Below are 22,292 nucleotides of genomic sequence, written 5' to 3'. Positions count from 1 at the left end.
AATTTTCTTTGGGTGTTTCGGTTTTCTTTAACTGACAAAAAAAAAACCTCAAGTCTCAAGAGGCTTTTCTAAATTAATGAGAATGGCATCGTCACTAATTATAGATGGCCGGGATGCTCAGCGGAAGAGCGAGCCGCTTGCAATCGGAGGATTGCGTGTTCAAATCCTGGGGTGGAGGTTGACACGGCCCATCATCGCTCCAAGGTAGATCAAATCGAGTACCACTTTTAAAGGAAGCCAACACTGATTGTTGTCCTCTGGGATCAATCCACATCCGCCCGCCTCAGAAATGTCCACCACTGCCTCAGGACCACAAACAGGAGGCGAGCACCACCTCGATGCTCATTGGAGCAGGAATTCCTTTCACCCGACCATCGCGTTCGGCCACTTATGTTGAACTTCCTTTGCACAGTACGCAGCCGACTGTGCTCATCGCAGCAGCGTTGATATTTGCCTCAAACTAGTACTTTGCCCGCTGTACATAGTTGAAGATGGATTTTAAACTGACCTAATTAAACATGTCAAAGTCAGGCAACATAGCTGAACCTCGTGGTTGGATTGAAGCAATATTAATTCACATCCGAATTAACCAAACTGCTCATTGCTGTTTGCGAGCCATTTTATTACACAAGATCAAGAGAATGGTCAGCCGACACCATGCACCAACAGCATATGAAGTTATGAACCATTTTTTTTTTACAATTTATTCTTGGACATATCTGATGTTGACAGTGTACAGCATGCCTTTCTTTCCGACAAAAGCGACAGTCCCTGCAGCGTTAATATTAAAACACGATCCTGCAGGTATGCACTGCTGCACATACAATTCTCATTATTGCTTTTGACAACTTCCTCAATTGATTCCCCTCCGCTTGGTATAGAACTAATATGTAATGCTTACAGCTGTATGAACGCAACGGCGGAAGTTCGATCGCCTTATTATTGAGTCTGGGCCGGCATCTGCGTTCAAACGGGCCAACACAACGAGAGTGCGGCTGTCTCATTAGTGCTGGCTGTTACATCACCGTGCAATGGAATTATGAAGGAAACGCATTGCCACAATAAATGCAACAGTAGTATTTACAACTCAGGCCAATGCAGATAACAAAGCTCCCTCAGTGCATTGCAGTTTCATCTAAACTAAGACTATTTTTTATGACCCGGTAAGGCCCACTGAGCTATGTAGCTCTTTTTCAGAAGTGACCTGGCCACAAATGACAGCTCAACAAAGTGGCTTATCGCGTGGACATTTACAGCAGCCAAATACTCTAAACGCGTTTCTAAATGTGGAGGAGGAAAAAACCAGAGGACGCGGAGAAAAATCCACGCGCAACCACGGGGAGAGAGATACGCAAACTCCAAATATACAACAGGCGTTAGGGTCGGGATTAAACCCACGACCTCCTGTATACCAGGCGAGGTAGTTAACACCTCACCACCGCGGCACCCAGTTCACCTTGACCCGACTGCCAGGGTCAACGCGACAGCAGTGACGGTGTGACGCAGGCCAACAGGCAAACGCGAACGGCGTTATGTTTTTTCTTGCCGTTGTCGTAAAATTCCCGCGATAATTCTGGCGACACCACCAAATGGCGTGACGGTGGTCGTTGGCCCTCTCTCTTTATTTTGTAAAGCCCACTCTGTAATGGAATACAATTTGTGCCAGGAGAACATGTGGGAGGCAGTTTATTCTCCACGTCAGGTTCTCTGCTCTGCTTCACTAGGTTTGCTGTCCACCCCAAAAAAAATTTAATTGGTGGACGAGCGTTCACATGTGCAGCCCCACAGGCTGGGACATTCTTCCGCTACGCATCCGACAAATCAAATCAATTAACTGATTCAAACTGGCTCATAACTCCTTGGCCACTCCACCATCCCTCCTGTGAAGGTTCTCCTAAATCCGGAAAAATGTTGAGATTGTGATCTGGGGTAATGAGACCCAACGAATTTATTTATTTAAATACATTTTCTCTGTGATGATAATTTTCTTGTAATTCTTTCCTCGTTATTTACATATTCATTGTTTTTTAAGTAGTGGGGGTTTTTTTTGTATTATGTATGTAAGGGACTGGCGAATTGTTTTGCAGCGTTGTGGGATGTAATTGCATGAATGACGCTATTTAAAATTAACTTATTACGTAAATGCTCGCGAGCCACACCTAAACGATCCGTCCCAGAGTGCTAATTGGGCAAAGCAAGCAATGGCGGATGATTGCTTCCCTAAAACAAAAAGAAATAGGGCCCAATTATGTATTTAAACTGCACCTTCTCATCGTCAGGCTACAACCTCCACCTGACCATAATCTGTCGTATGTGTAAAGATATTAAATGATACCACAGACTTCAAACAGCTGCCTAGGTTCTGTTAAAAGTGACAGCGTACAAAAGAATTTACCCGAAAAGATCTTGTTTTATATTATACATGATTCTGTTATTATTGCACCATTTAGAGTAACGTATACAGATACCCCACAAATATTAAACTAGGAAAAACCAGCTGATAAGAAAATTCATTATTGCTTACATTTTTCATATGCTTCTTTCTAATTAAACATGATTATGTTCTGTTAATTTATGTTACACCAAAAAAAAAAACAACAGGTCGATTAAAAAAAAACAATTATGCAACCTAATATCTCTTGCACAACGTGGAAAACAGCGAACGAACGTACGCACAAACACACACCGACACCCGGCCCGGTGTGGTCGGCGCACGTATAGTGGTCATTTATAAACGCGTTGGCTAACGTCACGCGAACGCTCTTTTGGCCGAACATAACCATAATTTATCTCCTTTGACAGACGGGGCGGTTCTTCGATCGTACATTACACAGCTGGGCTAATACATTATTTTTTTTCGCACAGCGTAATTGACGTGAATGTTTCAAGAAGTAATCATGCTGGCGAGGCGGTAGCGCAGCTGCACCGATTGAAACATTCGAGCACAACAATGGCGATGGGAAGGTTTGGCAACCTTCAAGCAGCGGGCCAGAAAGCAGGTGGCCACGTTGTTATCTGGAGCTGGTGAACAGCTTGTTGTCGCGATGGAAATGGCAAACGATGGTCACGTTTAAACTTCCGTCTCGCTTATTTACCGTTCAATTCGCTTGCAATTGGCTGCCACACCCTGTGCAGGACATTTTTGTGACTGACAAACGCCATTTAATACCACACACACACACACACGCCATCCAACTGACGAGGCTGTGACATTTACCAGGACTTGCTCGCTCTAAAACTAAATTCCACTATCCCAGTGTTTTACTTGGAGCCTATTATTCAGAATCAGGCAAAATAAAAAAAAATCGCGCGCAGGTTAATCGCTGTGAACGAAATTGAGATTATTCTCTGTAAATAATAAAAAGTGACATTTTCTTTTCGCTGTGATTGAGCAAATTTGTGAGGGAGCTGTGTATTTTTCGTTAATGGACAAAAGCCGGATAATTTCAACCTCTTCTCTCCTTTTCTGCCTCATCTTGCATTGCTGTTTAAAAACAGAGGATAAGCGCCATTTTATTGGTAAATTGAGGTCTGCACTGGAGAAGACAAAACACAGTCCACGCGTTTGATAATCACCTGCCCTCACCTCTGCCAAAAAAAGCTGCTGCGTGTCGAACCATTTACGCGTCGTGCAGTGCAAAAAAAGAAAAAACCTGCCAATATATACCGCGTGTGGAATCACGAATGAGGCTGCTTTTTCATTGTGTGAGCAGCGTTAACAAGAGCGTATGTTTAAGAAATAAATATAAAACCCGGCGCTCTCCGTGGGATTCTGCAATAAAGGGCCCTGTAAGAATGACAGCAAAATGCCAACAGCATTGGGTGCGTGGCGGTGGGGCGGTGCTATTGACTGTGACGCTTGGACGTCACAGAATGGAAGAGCTTTCGCGCTCACAGAATCACCGGCTTTCGGTCTGAGACGTGTCAACCCATTTGGAAACTGCTGCCAACAGCGAAGACATCGCTTCCTCCGCCTCACAACAGCCATCTCGCTTTCCCCACCGTGCACAACCGCGTGGGCCAGAGGTTCTGCGGAGAAGAAGTCGCTCAAATGATGCGCAACTCGTGTGGACACTCGAGGCGACACTGACGCGCGTGATGCCGCCGTCGTCACGTGACTCGGAATCAACCCCAAGTCATTTGCATAGTGCAACACTTAATTATGACGATGCAGGTAAACGCGTAAAGAAGCCACGCTGCTTTACGATGGAGCTTGGAGCACAATACAAGCTTACTGCAATTGCTGCGATTAAAGCCAGCAGCGGCAAATCATTTCATGAAAGGCAATTTGGTCCTTAGTATGTTGATGAACAGTCTTTGGTTTGTTTCTTAATTAATGTAAATAAGTTAAGAACGTGTTTGTATGTTTAAGATGTAGCAATTATCACTGGCATATTGCTTTTTTGTTGCTTCGTTTACATATTGCTTCCTGATTGTGTAATAGTAGAAATGGGCATCTATATAATTTTGGCAAGACACCATTAAAGCATCTACAGTTGCGACCATTAATTTAAAGGAAACATACCACCACTCAAACTTTACAGAATTACACACCATACATGTAATGAAACTTATCGTTGCTAAATGTATTCCTTGCCCAAAAACGTGGGGTTTACTTTGATATTTTACATCTTAATATATTTGGCAGTTTATTTGTATAATGTTTTTTTTTGTCCCTCTCTGTAGGACTATTAAAAAAAACATCTAAAACAACCAGAACCTATAAAACAATAATGTGGAATTAAGTTCCAATATACAAAATCAATCCACTCATAGCAGGCATCTGCACCTCAGATTGGTACGGTTGGCTACGTACGGTGCGAAAGAACTTGAACATACATACATCCACCTGTACATTTTCGTTCACAACAACGGGCAGACAACATTTCCACGTCAGACCATCACGCCACCTTCCCTAGACGTGACTGGAAGTGCTCAATCTCTGGAACATATCCCTCAGCTGTTTGACGATGCCAATGCCCTCCCCGGCAGACAGTGCCCTGCTGCCTCCGAACGCGATGCCCCTCCGCTTGTTCCCATCGCGCTGCCACGCTGCCACTTCGGGGCCCAAGGCCCCTCCTTCGCGGGGGCCCCACCTCTCCGCTGCTGGCTTAATCGAGATCTGCTTGCGCTCCCTCGTGGAGGCACCGGCTGGAGAAGCGTTCTCTTCTCCCTCGTCCTCGTCGTCGTCGTCGCCGTCGTCTTCGACGCCGCAGAGGAGGAGGGGGGTCCCGGGACGCTCCGCGGGGCTGCTGGTCGGGCGACCGCCGACGCAGGACGTGCCGTTGACGACGACCACGCCGGGACTGTCCTGCAGCGTCACGTCAGAGTCGAAGACGGGGATGTCGTCGGTGACGATGTAAGGGAAGTTTTTGCCGAGGTGAATCGCCGCCATGTCGGCGCCGTTATTCTCCGACTCTGGGTGCGCCCTGCTGCCGGAGGAGTTGCCCCCGCGGCTCCGTGATTCGTCTTTGGTCTCATCCGCAAGGCCCAAGTCCTCTCTCGTCCGCGGGAGACGCTTGCTCTCCGACCTCGGCTCACCCGTGCCTGTGGAGGCCGTGCCGGTCTCGGAGCTGATTCTTCTTATCTGCTGACACCCGTGTCTTTGGCCGTCCGAATGACGCTCCAGCGTTTTGGCTCGAGCGCCACCGCTGTCGCCGCCGCCACCGTCGCTCGTCAGCAGCCGCAGATAGCGACACCGTAGCTCCTTGACGGTCGGCCAGTTGATCCCCCCTTTCGGGGAGAAGTAACTCGGTTCCGGAAAGAACCTGTTCGTCACGTAGGTGGGAGACAAACATCTGGGCGAGTAGCTCGTGAAGGAGCCTGGAGACGGGGGAAGCGATGCCGTGCTCGATCTGTCCGACCCGGCCTGCTCTGCAGCGGCCGTTATCGACGTGTCGCTCAACACGCTTGACCTTTTGTTGACGCCGCTGTCCCGGACCTTGGGATAGACGACATTTTCGGCGCTGACCGCTTTATCAAAGCCCAGCTTGTTTTCTGAAGCGGACAATAAATAAATTGGGGGGGGGGGGAAAGGAAGGACACACACACCACACGTGCTTTGTTACACATTTAAGGAAAGTCTTTTTTGCAGCACCGTGAACTCGGCAGCCTAAGTTTGGCTCCCGGGTATGGATAATAGCGGACACAACAACGATTAGCATGGTTGGCTACGTGCGGTGCGAAAGAAGATCAACATACACACGTACTATCTGTGGTGAGTGTTGTCTGAACTTGTCCTGGGCCCCCCTTCACCAACCCACACGAACTGGCATGGTGAAGTTTGGTTAAACAGCCGCCCATCACTGACATGGGGTGGGAAGGCCTTCATCCATGAGTAGATTAACCAATGCCTTAACGTTGTTATTATTAAGATTTTATACTATTCGGTAAAAGCAATCTGTCTTTGAAGATTAAAGGAAATATCTTGAAATATATTAACATGAGGTTATTATTTTGCAATTTACTATACATTAATTTGCCACCAAACGTTTCATAGGCATGAATAATTTTTCATAGCTCAGAAGTCACTGATAAATGAAAGAGTATGTTTTCAATTTCCTAGATTACCTGCACATGAACTATGGTTTAATATTTCAAACGCAGTCTCTTTGTAATCTCTTTCTCTGAAATATCGCTGGCCAAGGGTACCTTCATTATATTCATAAATGCATTTCATATTATGTTTAGTATCTGGTTGTAAATTAAGGATGGCATTCCTATTTTTCAGAAATAAATTTAAATAATGAGGCATAACCTCCAACATAAAAATCACGCAATATCCACACTATATTAAAAATACACATCAATATGCAAAGTACGGGGGCACGCTTATTCTAATTTTATGCACAAACCAGTCTGTATCCGAGTGTAGGTTAAATGAATACTGCAAAAAATACTTTCCAGGGCTCTTTCAACCATAAGTCATCAAAGCGTTCTCCAAGACACAACAACACTATTCAGTTTGATAATTGGTTCTTTACCCTTCTATCTGGCAACAAAACTGACACCTTTTTACAAGGAGTCATGTTTGCATAGACCGCAATACCTGCAGTCAAAATACAAACAAAAGAACATAACTCTGATAATGTGCACTGTCCTTAAAGTTGATTGATCCACACCCGAGACAGCTTTCCTTAGAGCCTAGTCTCATATGGCTAATATGAGACTAGGCTCTAGTCTCATATTAAGGACAGTGCACATTATCAGAGTTATGTTCTTTTGTTATGTTCTTTTGTTTGTATTATGACTGCAGGTATTGCGGTCTATGCAAACATGACTCCTTGTAAAAAGGTGTCAGTTTTGTTGCCAGATAGAAGGGTAAAGAACCAATTATCATATTTTTACTGGCAAATTAGGTTCCCATAGTGTAGACTATTCAGTTTCTCAAAACAGCCCTGTGGCAAAAAAAAGCAAAGAAAACAAAAACCTAAATACTTGCTGGGAGCATGCTGTTACAGATACAGTCTCATGAGCAACTGGTCACGTGGGCAGCTAATACTTTAGTTCGTGGGGTGAGACGAAATGAAGCCCATGAGCCCATGCCGCTTTACTTCATATCCTCATGTGGCAAATCCATATCAACGCAAAACTCCATGCGGCACACTTCGTGACAATTTCCTCTGATGCTGCCGCTGCTGCCTCTGCTGCTGCTGCTGTAGATCAGCCACTTTTCTTGCCTGCGACCGTTCTCTGTCACTTTTAAAAGGCAGGGAACAGCCCAAAAAGAGGCCGAACAAACAAACAAGCAACGGCGAACGAGCACAAAGCGCCTACCTTCGGCGTTCAACCACTTCAGCTTCTCCTCCAGCGCGTCACTCCTCTGCAGCTGCTCCAAGACCCCAGCAATAGGGTCGGTCGGGGACTTGGGTTTCTTAATCCTCATGCTGTACTGTCGCGCCATGTTGAACACCCGCGACTTGGACTTGTCATTCGACTCGCTGAAGTGGACGGAATGGGACATGGCGGTGAAGGTTACCCTCGGCCGGCTGGGCAAGGTCGTGGGCCGGGACAGGGTGGATGTCTTGGACGAGCGACCGGCAGATTGCATGCGCGACTCATCGCACGGCTCTTTGGACGGCGAACGCGGCTCTGTGCGCGAGGTCGCCCTGTCGTATTTGCCCGTGCCGCCGTGAGATTCCTCGTTGCCGAAAGGCACGACCGGCAAGAGAGGGCCTGGCGTTTTGGGCGGCTCCCGGTCTGAATTTCCCTCATCGAAGCTCGCGGCGTCGCTCAATGCGCTGGAGCTCGAGTTCAATGAGTCTTGGCTGGGTTCAGGGGACTGGTTGGCCGCTGCCAGCTTCACAACGCTTCCAGAAAACACGGTCACGCCGTAGGTTCGTTTGGCAACGTTTTCGGCGTGCGATTCACTCGCAGCTTCAGATGGATCGAAGTTTTTGGTCTCTTCTACAAATGTCTGATTTTTGTCAGATTTTTCTCTGGGATTCTCGGACTTGCGCCTACGGCTGAAACTGCCTGAGGCTCTCTCCACTGACGGAGATGAAACGCGTCGATCAAGCGATTCTGAAACTGACTTTTGAGTGGGGAAATTCTCAAAGTTGTGGCTTTCGGCTTTTCTTTTCGCAAAAACAGAATCCCGCACCAAACCTTGGGGTATGTTTGCCACACTGTCTCTTTTGTTAACGCCAGAGCCGACGCGGTCTTTCCACCTGTAATCATTCTTTGTTTCCTCTAAGGGAAAGCTGTCTTGCTTCGAGAAGGAAGATGCACGAGCAACTTTTGGTGAACTGGAACGCACCTTGTCTGTAATTTCACTCTCAGAGGTCAAGGGCTCTTCCTTGTTTGCAGCGGGAAAATCCAGACTAATTTCTGCACTCGGACCCTTTGACAAATGTTCAGCATTGCCTGGCAGCACCTTAGAATGAAGCTCCACATCGTTGCCGCTGCTGCCGCCACTGCTGCTACTGACCACCGAGGACGAGTTCTGACTTTCGACGCTGGTAGCTCTGCTGACGGTCACGCCGAGTTCACTCGTCGGAGAATTTAACGGCGCCGCATTCTCAACCCTGAAGCTGCTCTTCCTCCTGCTGACTCGCCTCGAGGGCGTGCGAATCAGAACGTTGAAGAACTCTTCGTCGTCTGTGCTGTTCTTCCTGCTTGGGGACCCGATGGGGAAAAAGCCCGGAGCGATGGCAGCGTCTTCCCTCGAGCACTCGGTCCTGCCGACCCGAGAGCTCACCAACACCGGGCTCGTGCAGACGGTGTCTTCCCCGGAGCTCCTGTCGACCGCGCCGTCAGCGAGCTGCCGAACTGGGCTGCTGCACACGGTCATCTCCTCGTCGGCGCTGCCGTCCTGGCTCTGGGTCGCGGAGGAGTTGGACACCAGCTCCTGCGTGCTGCGCCTCGCCGGCTTGCTCAGCATCGCCCGCACCTGGCACTCGGCGCGCTCCTGCTGCATGATGTCGGCGAACGACGAGCCGCGCCTCAAGTCGAGGCCGCCCGACGCCTTGGAGAGGCGGGGCGAGTCGCCGCTGCTGCACTCGGTCTGCGTGTCGTCGTCCAGCTCGTCGGCCGACGTGTCGATGGCCGGAGGATCGAGGTCCGAGAACTTGCTGGCCGTGTCGTCCAGCGTGCTCTCCGAGCAGAGCGACGGAGGCTGGCTTCGGATTCCTTCACCGCCGATGCCGCCCTCGCCCTTTTTGAGATCCCAAATGGAGACCTCGTAACGCGCCAGGTTCTCCGCGGACGACGCGCTCTCGTTCATCGGCTCCGGAGGCGGCTGAAATGGAAGCGAAGCAGAGAAAAGTAACGTCGCTTCGCTGCGGGCACGTACGCTTGCACGTAACCGCCTTTTTTTTTTTTTGTCGAGGCGCTTCCGTGATCCACGCAGGTTATTGAGACTTCAATTCACAATACAGGTTTTTTGGATTAGATCACGTAAATATGTGTCGTTAAACCCGCCATCACCCAACACAACCAATAAGTAAAGTTTGTCACGTAAACAGAACATACCAATTCGTCACTAGTACAGCACACCGGTGTGTTGGAGAGCAAGGCCACAACATTTACAATCTGAAGTACGACGTTTCACCAGCAATTACAACTAGCTTGATCAGGCGACAGCCAGATTTGTGAATAAATCCTCCTGTTTCGCTCCTATGACATCATTTTTGAGCCCTTCTTGAGCGAAGTGGGGAGGAGGATTCGTGATTTTAATTCACCGCGCGGGTCGTTGAGGGTTTGGCGAAGGGGTGAGGACCCCGGCACCAGTTCAGAAATCACCCACGAGCCGTGGCCGTGGATCAAACACAGGTTGTGGGAAGCATAGAAAGTACAACAGTGGATTTTGCTGTGGTGCCCTCTGCTGCTGCCCCCAGTGTTTACACTGCCTGCTTTATGCGTGGCAGTCCCCCTTCCAAGCACTTTCCATGCACTGAAAACATGCTTAGCTTCTGAGATTGGACAAATCCCGGTGCATTCTGGGTCAAGGCCCAATGAGTGTGATACTGCGAAAAATGTATACAATACAAATGCTACACTTTTTTTTTTGGTTTACTTACATCTTCTGAGAAATCTGAATAATTCGATTTTTTGGTCTTGTGTCCAACCGAGCCCCTGTTCACGCGTTTCCACGAGGGCTGCCGCTCAAACGGAATGGGGGCGTCAAAGTTCGGCCTCTCCCTCTGCAACGAAACAAAATGATCTTATTATAAAAACGTAATCAACAAAAAATGCTCAAGACACTGAACAAAAATTATTCGAAGTGCAAATAAATAAAATCATCAAAAAACCTTAATGGATCTAACTCCAGCAGGTCCATTTTCCACGTCGGAGTCCTTTCCGGCCACATTCTGAGCCTTGTCTGGGGTCAGGCTCGTGTCTGGGGTTGATGGGACCGAGCGGTCGCTGAATGACGACTCGCTGGGCTCCCCCCTCTCCTCATCCAACATCTCCACGCTGGGCGCCGGAGAGAGGGCTTCATCACCGTGGGCCTCCGTGGCTCGCGAACCTTCCTGTGGCACGCGCTGGGCATGCAGACAGAGAGAGAGGTCAGTTTAACACGGAGAGAAACAGGTATAGCCGCAGAAATTATCAGACGTGTTGGAAGTCTAACGGCTGCATCGATTCGTCGTGTTGATTCTTATAAGAGTGGCAGCGGTGGTGAATCGGCCATACTGTGCTACGAATGGAGAAGCGCGAGTGTAGCGGTGATTCAACATCTGGCCTACAAACAGACATTTTTCTCCCAGTAGGGGGAGATTATTGCTATGTGTAATCCCAATTGAGTAACTTGCGGTGTCATTTTCGATTGGACCCTCATGCCAGCACATAACGGCCTTACTCAGGCATTATTTAGTGTTTATTGTGAAGCAGATGGCACGTAGTAGCATTATTTTTATCTTTACTGCGGTTATTACACCAGCAGTAAAAACCAGGGCGAACGCGCTACCGCTGGGCCACGTCGCCGCCACAATGTTGTGTCGTTGCTTAATATCCTGCGCTCGTTGGGTGCACGAGCATTCAGCAAATGTGGACTCGGGGATAAGTGCATTGATTGGCTCTGTGGTTGGCACTTGTTTAACGTCAAGGGCCGTCATACATCACATTCATGTTCTCGCACTCCGCTAACAGCATCCGTTACGAATGCACGCGATGTGACGGCGGACTGGCTGCCAAGAAATCAGTTCTTTTTTTTTTACGTGCCATGCTATTGTGCCATGTGTCTTTTATAAAACAAAAGGAAAGATTCGTCTCAAGTAGCCATTACCTTGTTTCGCGTTGCATCATCTCCGGCTGGAAAAAAAACAGGCACATTTAATTAGTCAGTAACATAAGGAACTCAACAACTGGTTTCTTTTTTGGGTTAGGTCGTGTAAACAAACGTGTGAACCAAACGTGCCTAATCTCTTGCTGCTTCGGTGACCACAGCACCGGTGTTGTTGGAGAATAATCTCACAATACTTAAAGGGCACAAGGCTTTACTGGAGATTATTACATCCAGCAGTGTCATCAAGTTCACATGAACGTCGATCTCGAACGGAAGGAACTCCGTCACACAGCGATGTAACCATTTAAAGTATTCTACACACACGCCTGTATAAACGCAATGTGATTATGTAGTGAGAGAGTGTATAATTGCAAATAAAAATCCATACTAATGTAATTGTTGGATATTCAGTTGACACAATATCGAACGATGAAAATAGAATGAATATTTGCACACGCAATTAGCATCGTGTGTTCGCATGTTATTCTTAAAATAGATTGGCCATATCATTTAACGAAATAACCTACATCTACTTGTTTCATTATTTATCTCTTCTCTCGCACAGATGGATTAGCTTATAAAGAGGCAGAAAAATCCCATCTCCGGTCTTGACACCCGCGAGTTTCCTATAAAGAGTTGACGCAGGACTGACGGAGCATGACACTGACATTGTAAAGAGATGTGTTTAACAATTCACGAATACAGCACACTATGCCATTGCAACCAAATGCGAGACGAAGATGACAATTATAATTATTTAAGAAATAATTTCCATTGTGTTACCATAGGCATCACATGGCACAGTTGGAAATGCTCGGCCACCAAAGATTCCCTAAGGGACATTGCCACATTATATGTGACGGACATCTTTAAACAAAAAAACCTCAATCTTGATTTGAAGCTTTCGTGACTGCAGGAATCCATACTCTTTGGTTCTTTCGGTAAAGTCACGTAGGTATCAAATAAAATAAAATAAACCACGACGTTTCGGGCGCAACACAAGCGTCTGTCATCAGGCAAAGCTTTCCCACCTGATGACAGACGCTTGTGTTGTGCCCGAAACGTCGTGATTTATTTTATTTCATTTGATACCTACGTGACTTTACCAAAAGAACCAAAAAGTAATATAACCTCACTTAGTGCTCCATCGGTAACAGCTTGCCATGCGATGTCACTATAGAAACTGTCATTATTATCATGAACAGTTGTTTATAAAACGAGCGATTTAACGGAAATGACCGCGAGGCTCAGTGGCCAGAGTGGTAATAAGCTGGCGCAGGGCTGAGATGCGGGGATCAAATCCGAGCGCCCGGCAGAATCGTGACTCTAAAGTGTGATGGACTCATCGACTTTTTCGGTGGGCCTGGGGGGTGAATCTGGCCACCAAACGGAGTGTCGTGGGATTTTAAATACATATGTGTCTATAAATATAGACATTAACAAACCTTGCTGATCTCATCAAGGAGCGTAAACCATCATGCAAACTGCGGTCATCCTCGCAGCGGCTTTTGGCTAACCATCAAACACTGCATCGCGTGTCGCTTTCACATCGGCTTCTCCGGTCGTCTGGAACGCTCTTCCTTCCAATCTGAGGAAGCCACCGGAACTATGTTCCTTTAAATCTAGATTGTAAACGAATTCCTTGATAACCGATTGTTTTTTGTTTAATTTGTTGTCCTTGCAACACACCTCCGTTCAGCACGGTTGGCCAAGTACGGTGCAAAAGAAGTTCAACAGACATTCATACAATATGCCGTCCGCAAGTATACGGGTGACACCGCTGGCGTAACAATCTCCCCGTGGGCCACCGCGCTGCTGCGGCAGACAGGACTCAAGTTAACAGGGCGATGCACGACAGCGCATGGTGCCTGACGTCACCTCAGCAGCGGGGAGGCCATGGGTTTAAAGGTTGGGGCACATTTGAGCATGATGTCGACTTAAGTTGATGAAACAGTCCATAAAGCAGACCTAATTATGGCGTAGGGGAATGGGTTACACTCAGACGTACGGACACTCAATTAGTGAAAATGCCTGCTCTCTTCACACATGAACCCCAGAAGTCAAATATATGCCTAATTATACACCAAAGAGGGGTATGTATGTTGAACTTGTTTCGCACCATACGTAGCCAACTGTGCTAATCGGAGCGACTCGGAGTTCGGTTTTAGCATAAAGAATGACACTAATGAGGACAGTTTGGCCAAAAGGCCATAATTCACGTGCATAGTATGCACGTTTTAGCTACAAAGTACCAGCACAGGCAAATGTTGCTGTATTTCACAATTACACATAGCTTAGGCATGAACCAAAGGTTCTGTAGATGTGGGGGGTGGAGGGGTATGGTGGGGGGTGTTCAGTTAACCGTGTGGCAGACTATGTGAGCTTTTAGACAAATCAAATCTTGCTTATAACTTAACTGAAATCAATGCATAAACAGCCCGTAAAAAAATGTCTTGGAGCATTATGTGATGGCCAATGCCCGTTCAGCTACTTCTTGTCTCATTAATAGAAGATGGCTGAAAAAAAATGGCATTTGAGGCATCTGCTATTGCCTCTGCACATCATCCCACTGATGTCAATAAAACGAGTACCACGTTGTGGAGAAGTCAACAGTGGTTGTCATTTGATAAGACTTGCCCCCGTCATAGGAATGGGGAATTTTGCCATTGGCTCAGGGCCTTAAACAGGAGATGAGCACCGCCTCACAGTGCTCATTTGAGCAGGAAATCACTTTTGCTTTTGGTGGGGTAAAGTGTGGGAACTCCCACCATTTCTAAACCGTTTGGACAGCATGGAAGGGTGGGCCAGCATACAATGTATAGGGGTCTCCCGAGAGCTTTTTTGAGCGGAGGCCCTTCCGCCAGCAGTGGTATGATCCTGTAATTGCAGGGCTGCGCCTATGCCTCTGCCTTTCGTTCGTTTTCACGAGCCAGAAATCCGAGACTTTTCATATGAGTGATCAAACATAAGCCACCATTTCAAAGTAGAAAAATAACAAGCAAAAGAGTCCTGGCATTAGAAGCTAAAAGGAATATATAACCATTTTATATTTCCATTCTTCTTTTTATATTTATATAATCTCATCTAAAGCTCAATGTAAGCTGAGACTACAGTTTTCTTTTGAAATATTTAAGGAGTCACTTAAATAAATGCTAAAAATGTTCCTTAAATCACTTCCCATGAGCATCTTCCTTGAACTATTTCTCAAATTAGCCACGGGATTTGACACTCCTCGACTGAAAATGGAAATATCTTCAAGGGCACTGGACACATCACAACTTATTTGCAGTCTAATGTTATGTATATATACGTAGAAATATGCATTCACTCGGAACACTTCAGTGTGAATCTCATCCCATTGCTCGCTGTTGAGCTGCGGGCCAAGAATGCCTCGTGGAAATAAATGAAATCTACTCAAATCTAAAAACGTTAGCTGATTTTTTACATATATATGTTTTTTAATACCATAATTATAAACATATATTTATATGGCATGTATGTATGCAAATATAATATGCACTATACGCCGGCTATTAAAGATTATGAGGCAGAGGAAAGGTCAAAAAGTTGACCTGGATTTACCTATATTTGTGGTCCCGCTGCTATAGGACAAATCTGACTCCATATCCATTTAGTTACTCATTACGCGCACATAGAGCATATGTTTGTTTATATAGAGATATATGTTTTCTGTTTTCTAGCCATGACATAGATTGTACTTCGATTTAAAGTTTTCGTGACTGCAGGGATTCATCTTCTTGGTTCTTTCGGTAAAGTCACGTAGAAGGGAAATAATGAAATAATAAAAAATAAAACATAATAAAATTAAATTCTCACGACGTTTCGGCCACAGCGCAAACAGCCGTCCCTAAGGTGAAGAAACAGCTGTCGGAAAGACAGCGTCCTAATGAACACTGCTAAGCTTGGCAGCGTATTTTACGCTGGGTCGGAGGAGAGCGCCTTGACAAAGAAGTTAACATATCAACAGAGGAATTTAGCATATTGATGACAAATGCAGATATGGGGTTAGTCACTCTTTGTGGAATGTGTAGGCTTCCTCGCGCTCCCCGAAGCGGTGGTGTGAGCAGGTAATTGCAGCACGGCACCTTCACGAGGAGTTTGTCTACCATCCCATGATCCCACGACCAGAGGGCAACGGCGGTCCCTTTGTTGTCCCATTCCAATTAAGCTGTGACTGACAGCTTGCCTAGACGATGATGAAAGCCCATTCCGCAAAAAAAGTGTCAGATCCGGGTCATGCCTCTATTTGCTGCTGGGAATCACACTGGGAATGTAGAAGTGTAAATAAACACACAGAGGGGAGCGCTGCGGTGGCTTCATTAATGTGTGAAATCTTGCTTTGTGCATGTTCAAGGAAAAGGTGTTCTAAGGCCTCGGCATCCACAGTAAAACCCCCAAGAGAGCACTGTTTACATTGATCCAATGTTTTGGCAAGAGGTGGCTTGTCTTTTACAAAATTGAAGACAAATTATAACCTTCATGGCACCACAGCCTGTCATTTTTTGCAATTCACTCTGAAAATTGTTTTTTGCGTTATATATTTTTGTTTTTCCGCTTTTTATATCGATTTTTCGACGATCGCAGGATTGCAAAATATCATAATAATAATACGTTATTGGACATGAAATGCAATGTTTACCTAACTGCCGCTTTCATTACAATGAATGTAATCCTGATAAGATGTACAGGACATTCGCATGCACACAGGTGAACAAATATTCCAGGGGATGAAGCTATTTTCCACACATCTCCACCCACGGGGTTATTTACATAGTGTAGTAAACAATATAAAACCGATTTATTTTAGAACCGAAATATAGAACCGGCCAGCTGGGTCGGCGGGAGAGGGAGTGGCTCGCAATGAGAAGGTCACAAGTTGAAGCCCTGCTTGGGGGGTTGACATAGCCCATCACCACCCATAACCCCCACCCCCCAGTGTCAGTCAAATAAGTAAGACTTTGTGGGGACACATATAGGATGGACAACAACATTTCAAGTAAACATGGAAGGAACCGGAAATCGAGGAAGACTTAACAGAGAATGGCTTCACATAAGAGATTGTGGTGCCAGAAAGAAGTGCACTACTTGAGCATCTTGGCACGAGACAGAGGAAAGTTGAAATACATTACCTGAGGGCTATTTGCCCATGGATTGTAATTATGATGATAATTACTTTGTGGGGAGGTCAACAGTGGGGGGTTTTCTTTATTGACAGGCATGCCTCTGTCACAGGATTGTGTAGTTTTCACTACTCTCTCAGGGTCATTAGCATAAGATGATCACTGCCTCGATGCTCATTTGAGCAGGAAATCACGTTAACTTTTTAGCAGTACCAATAGCAGCATATCTAGTATGTATGCATGCTGAAATGAACCTAATTAATTCACAAATGTCACGATACAATATTGCATTTATGCAACAATTTACCTCCGTTAAACTGGATAGTTGGTTATTATACACGTCTAATACATTGTAATAATAGCACAATGTAACAGTATTAAAATGTTATTTCGACACCACACTGGCCCGGATGTATTCCACCGATGGTGCAGCGGGATGAGATGGGGAAAGTGCAGCCTTACGGATGGGCTTATTGTATTCCACCAGCCATTCAGAAAGCGCCGATTTCCTGCCGTAGCTTTGTATGGAGCTAATCAAGGTATCCCCAGAAGAAGATAAGAGATCCGGACACACCCACGCTCAGCCACACAATATCTCACCATGGTGGTGGGGGGGGGGTGAACAAGCAACCGCGAAAAAGTGTTCCAACGCAGCGAGTTTAACGACACAATTGAGCGCCCATGCTTCCATATTCACAGTTTGTTCCCAATATACCGGCCATGGCCATTCATTAAAACAAAATTGTATTAAGTATTTTTAAAATAAATTATGCCCCCATCCCTCCACCCCCCTTTTCCCACCTCTCAACTGTTTATTTTAAGAAATGATCACAGCAACAAACCCTGTAAAATCTCAACAATGAGCTCTGTAAAGATGGCCGCCAACGACTAGTAACGTCTGGCGGTGCATTTATTGTTGGAATGTACCACCCGTCGGTAATGCGAATTCAGAAAATCTTTTTTAAAAAAAACGCCTTCCTGGCCAATGCGTATGCGTAGTGATAACGTGTATCAGGGGACTGAAATATGTTATTTTTCCTCAGAATAGGCTTCATTTGAGTCTCAAAACTAATTTCCAGTGTTATCTCCCGCGCGCGTGTGGCTTTTCGCCATGTACTGTACTCGGTTTTCCTCCCAAATGCAAATACCTCATGATAAATGACACTGGCCAAGGCCCACCAATGCAGAACAATATTGTTCTTTTTCCATATTGTTATGTTATGCCTTAAAATATTTGGTCAATTCCTTCCGAGTATTTGTGCCTGCTGTATGAATAAACTGGAGTGCCCAGAGAAAAGCCCCCTCTGAGGGGTGAACTCTCAAAACAACAACAACCCACTGCCTCTAGTGCCTCCCACAGGTGCTGTCATTGAAGTTGAATGTCTTAAGGAGGCATACTCACCCTAAATGTGCTCGATTATATTGGACCTCAGAAGCTAAGCAAGTATGTACCGCCCATCGGAAATCTTAATATAATAAATTACGCCTTCCTGGCCACACTTGGATGGGTGACCACCAGAGCCCTACCAGGCGTTATAGGTGTGGGGCTTCGAGGTGGCCAGGCGACAGGAGTAGAACAATTCGTTGTAAAATCTATCTGTAAGGACCTTTGAGTGTTATTGCCTCTTTCGCATTGGTTTTCTCCAGGTACTAAAATGTATTCTTCGTGAAGCACAAACACTCACTATCGGAACTGGCCAAATATCCCAATGCACGACTCCAAAGTATCAAAAGTGTTGAGACTCAGTGAGGCTCTCCTATAGAATTAATTAGCATTGCTATTATTATGCTAGGATTTGTGATCCACCGACCTTGCGTAATTATTCCCCACTCCTGGCAGTTCAACACGTAGGCATTCGCGACCAATATTATTCATACTAAACGTTGCTGGATGTAATTACCAGCGAGACGTCGTTGTGGATTCACTCTTCAACACACCGGTTGGCTAAAGTAGTGAACTATTTGTCTTTTGTCAACGTGACACTTTGTTACTGATTGGACGTGTCGGGTGGTGAAGGGTTGCGACACATTTCTAAATAACGCGATCTAACCCAAAAATCTTTATTATGAATAACTTAGTGTGTTACCCATAAAGAAAGGAATATCCTTGGATGTTTGGAAAATAATATTCACCGGTGTCTCAAGTGGGAATTCGTTTTCTGCACTTTCTGTTCTCCATGTTGAACTAATAATAAGTGTTGACAACGTTGCAAACTAAAAAAAATCATAATCAAGTATTTTACAGCCCTCTTTTGTCAATGCACCGCTGCAGGAAGGCTTACCAATGCCATGTTGTTTGTTTGACCATACTTCACCATGCTGGTGTGTGCAGATTGGCAAATTGGTAAATAGGGAGGGCGGGGGGTGCCCAGGACCACCGATGTGAGCTGTGACCAAGCATCAAACTGGATGTCAACGGATTGATAGCGTAGAGTAGTGCACTAACCACTGCGCCACCGATCCCATCCCCTGATAATCACAATGACCGTATTTTCATATTTTTCACGTTTAGGATGTCTGACATCAAAGCCGTGGGACACAGGAAGCTAACTGTGTACACGCTCTTCTTGTTACCACGTCTAAGTGAATTAGCTGAAAGCGGAATGATGGACAAAAAACTACCAATACATCATTAGCAGTGCGATAATGAAGGAAACAAACACCTTTCACTAGTATAATAATAACGATGTTTTAAATATTGTAATTCGGCCATCTGAAAATGGATATCTCTCGCGAGCAATCGCAACCAAATGATTACTCGATTTAAAATGTTTCTCGCTCTGCGCGTCACGGCAACTGAGAACTTACGTTTTTTGTAAAGGGGATGATTTTTTGCGTGACGGATTTTTGGTTATTGCCGATCCCCTCTGCTACTCTTGATCCTTGTGTTCAAAAAAAACGCAATTGCAAATATGTTTCCAAAAAAAATCCAAGAATAGTTTTAGTATTTTCTGGGGGGTGGGGGGGGGAGTTAAAACTGACAATGCAAAGTAACGTAGAAATTAGCCAAAATAAAATTTCTCGTCGATGCATACTACCCGTCTGTGACGCGTAGTTCAGAAATATCGTCATTCATTACAAATATATATAACAGAGAACTGAAAAGTGAGCAAAGAATTTGCGTTAGGTGGCGGTGGCTTGGAGGGGCTTGCACCCAGCAGCGGATTGATCATGGCTGATGATGATGATGATGAAATGAAGAGCATAATATACTTGTAGAAGACATATGTGTAACACATTATGCACATTGTATAATATTCAGATGCTGGAAACAATTGCTAGCATTTTGCAATCTGAAAAACACCATAAGATCCTACCTATAAAAGTGATGCACTTTTGATCTGCTGTAGCCATCACGTAATTGGCTTTTGTCAATATTTCCATTGGTCCGAGTCGAGCACATAAAGCAGGATTTCCGGAGGAGCAACTGTGCGTGTGAGTGTGGTTGTGTTTGCCGTGTTACCTGCCTGCTACCACATCCCTGCCGAGCCAACCAAGCACACACACACACAAACACGCATGCGCCTTAGGCCACTGACCTTGGCAAGACTCAGGTTAGCATTTTAATTAGACGGCTTTCAATATTCTGATTGTGTGTGTGTGTCGCAGATTCCATGAAGATGAAACGGCGAATGCTCTCATTTGCAACCCAACAGTCAAACAGAGGCACGAACGAGCGGTCCCGATATTCAAAGCAGCATTAGAGATTCTCAAGCAGCCCCTCAAATGATCATACCTCCGGGAGGCCTAGTTGCATCATTGCTACTTAAAGCACACCATTTTCATAGACGCGAGTGAAGTTTGTGGACCTGTGCGATTTTTTAGGGCATAAATTGTTCAAATATATCATTTCTTGGCTCATAAAAATACATCCATTCAATTTTAGATCAAATAAGCAGGACATAAAAGAGGCCACACGCACACAGAGTATTTGTTTTGTTTAAAAGTGGCTTGTTCTGTAAAAAAAAAATCAGGCTTTTTTTGTATTCACCGCATTTATCACAATTTTTCCTGTAAGGATGTTTTTTTATCTTCTTTAGATAATGCAAGCAAGTGGCTCCCCTCTCTAAGTACATTAATCTAGAGAAACATTGATTCCGCAATACCTTCGCTGGTGAAGGCGGCCCACTCTAAATCATTAAGACGGCTGTTAATGCGAACAGCTACAATCTCACACCTTGCTGCTAAACAGTCGTCGGTGACTATTCAAGCCATCGGCAGTCCTGGTGATGCACTGCCCCATTGCTAAGCGCACTGCTCGTAAGAACATCACGACGATGGCTCTCACATTAACCAGAATGAGCACACCCAGAGTTTTTAAAATGTATTTATTGACCAGCTGCCTCGTCTCGTCGGGTGTTTTTAAACGTCGAGTGTGCTCACAGTTGCTAGGTGCAGGTCCATAGGCCCCCAACATGCCAAATGGCCAGTAACAAACAGCACTAATGAAGGCTTACTTGAAAAGAGTTAATGTTTCTTGAACTGAGCATGGTATAATAACTTTGCAAAAAGGGACGATAGGGGGCAAACGTCGTGGTACATGATTTTAAAAACCTGTATCAGATGAGTAAATGGGTATTTTCTCAAGCATTTCTAAAATAAAACATGAACAAATGACTCCTTTGGTATCTTGTGTTATATATATTAACAATAGTGTATGTAAAATAAATAGAACTGCAAGCCCTTTGAGCTGCTATGACTAAAACAGGTAAAGCACCAAACACCGACCTTCTGTGCCTAATCAGGGTGGGACGATTCACTCTGCCATGGCAATTCAGATTCGCGATTCGATTTTAGAATCAAAGCTTTTTTTAAACATTGCTGCAAACAGTAGCCCCCGCCACAGGCTGCAGGGGTGATGCAAACGAATTATATCCAGCAAGTACGAATCTAAGTAACATCACCTTTTACACATACGATTCGATATGTGCATCATCATCATCATGCGCTTACGAATCGGTAATGAGAAGCCAATATCTTGTTCCAACCCTATTCATAAGCTGCACTGTTTATAGCCTTCAAGTACTCTAAATAAATCATGCATTATGCTTATTAGTATCACGATTTTTTTTTATAATTCAAATCCATGCTAATGTGGCTATGTACGTGAGTTACACCGACTAACTATCAAAGCAAATTTATTTGGTAAGGACCCCCTTGAAGTTCTGGAGGCTTAACCCCTAAAATCCCACGACCCGGGTCACCCTGGCAAAAGAGGCAACGCTGCTTCACGCGTCTCAAATGGGATAGCGACTGACCAACCAAGCTGAACACTGCGGGTCTATTAATGCACGTACGTTGAACTTCTTTCGCACCGTACGTAGCGAACTATGTTCATCGGAGGTGCGGGGGAAGGGCAACAAACTAAACACGACGGGTGTGTATCAGCCGTGAACTATGGGTGATGTCCATTCCAAAATCAA

The 22,292-nt window shown here is 45.4% G+C and overlaps 1 protein-coding gene across 1 annotated transcript in view; it reads right to left on the bottom strand.

Moving 5' to 3' along the window:
* Nucleotides 1–617: 617 nt before the first annotated feature.
* LOC144937082 (uncharacterized) overlaps nucleotides 618–22,292 on the bottom strand; it is an 84,038-nt gene continuing 62,363 nt past the window's right edge. The window contains exons 13-17 of the mRNA XM_078864332.1: nucleotides 11,729–11,754; nucleotides 10,752–10,985; nucleotides 10,521–10,643; nucleotides 7,777–9,739; nucleotides 618–5,997 (exon numbers count right to left, since the gene is read on the bottom strand). Coding sequence (XP_078720458.1) covers nucleotides 4,916–5,997; nucleotides 7,777–9,739; nucleotides 10,521–10,643; nucleotides 10,752–10,985; nucleotides 11,729–11,754 — 3,428 coding nt within the window. The 3' untranslated portion in view covers nucleotides 618–4,915. The remainder of the gene's footprint in view (nucleotides 5,998–7,776; nucleotides 9,740–10,520; nucleotides 10,644–10,751; nucleotides 10,986–11,728; nucleotides 11,755–22,292) is intronic.

The sequence above is a fragment of the Lampetra fluviatilis genome, chromosome 18 (genome assembly GCF_964198595.1).
Source record: "Lampetra fluviatilis chromosome 18, kcLamFluv1.1, whole genome shotgun sequence".
Classification (NCBI taxonomy): domain Eukaryota; kingdom Metazoa; phylum Chordata; class Hyperoartia; order Petromyzontiformes; family Petromyzontidae; genus Lampetra; species Lampetra fluviatilis.
This window is presented reverse-complemented; position numbering and strand designations above follow the sequence as displayed.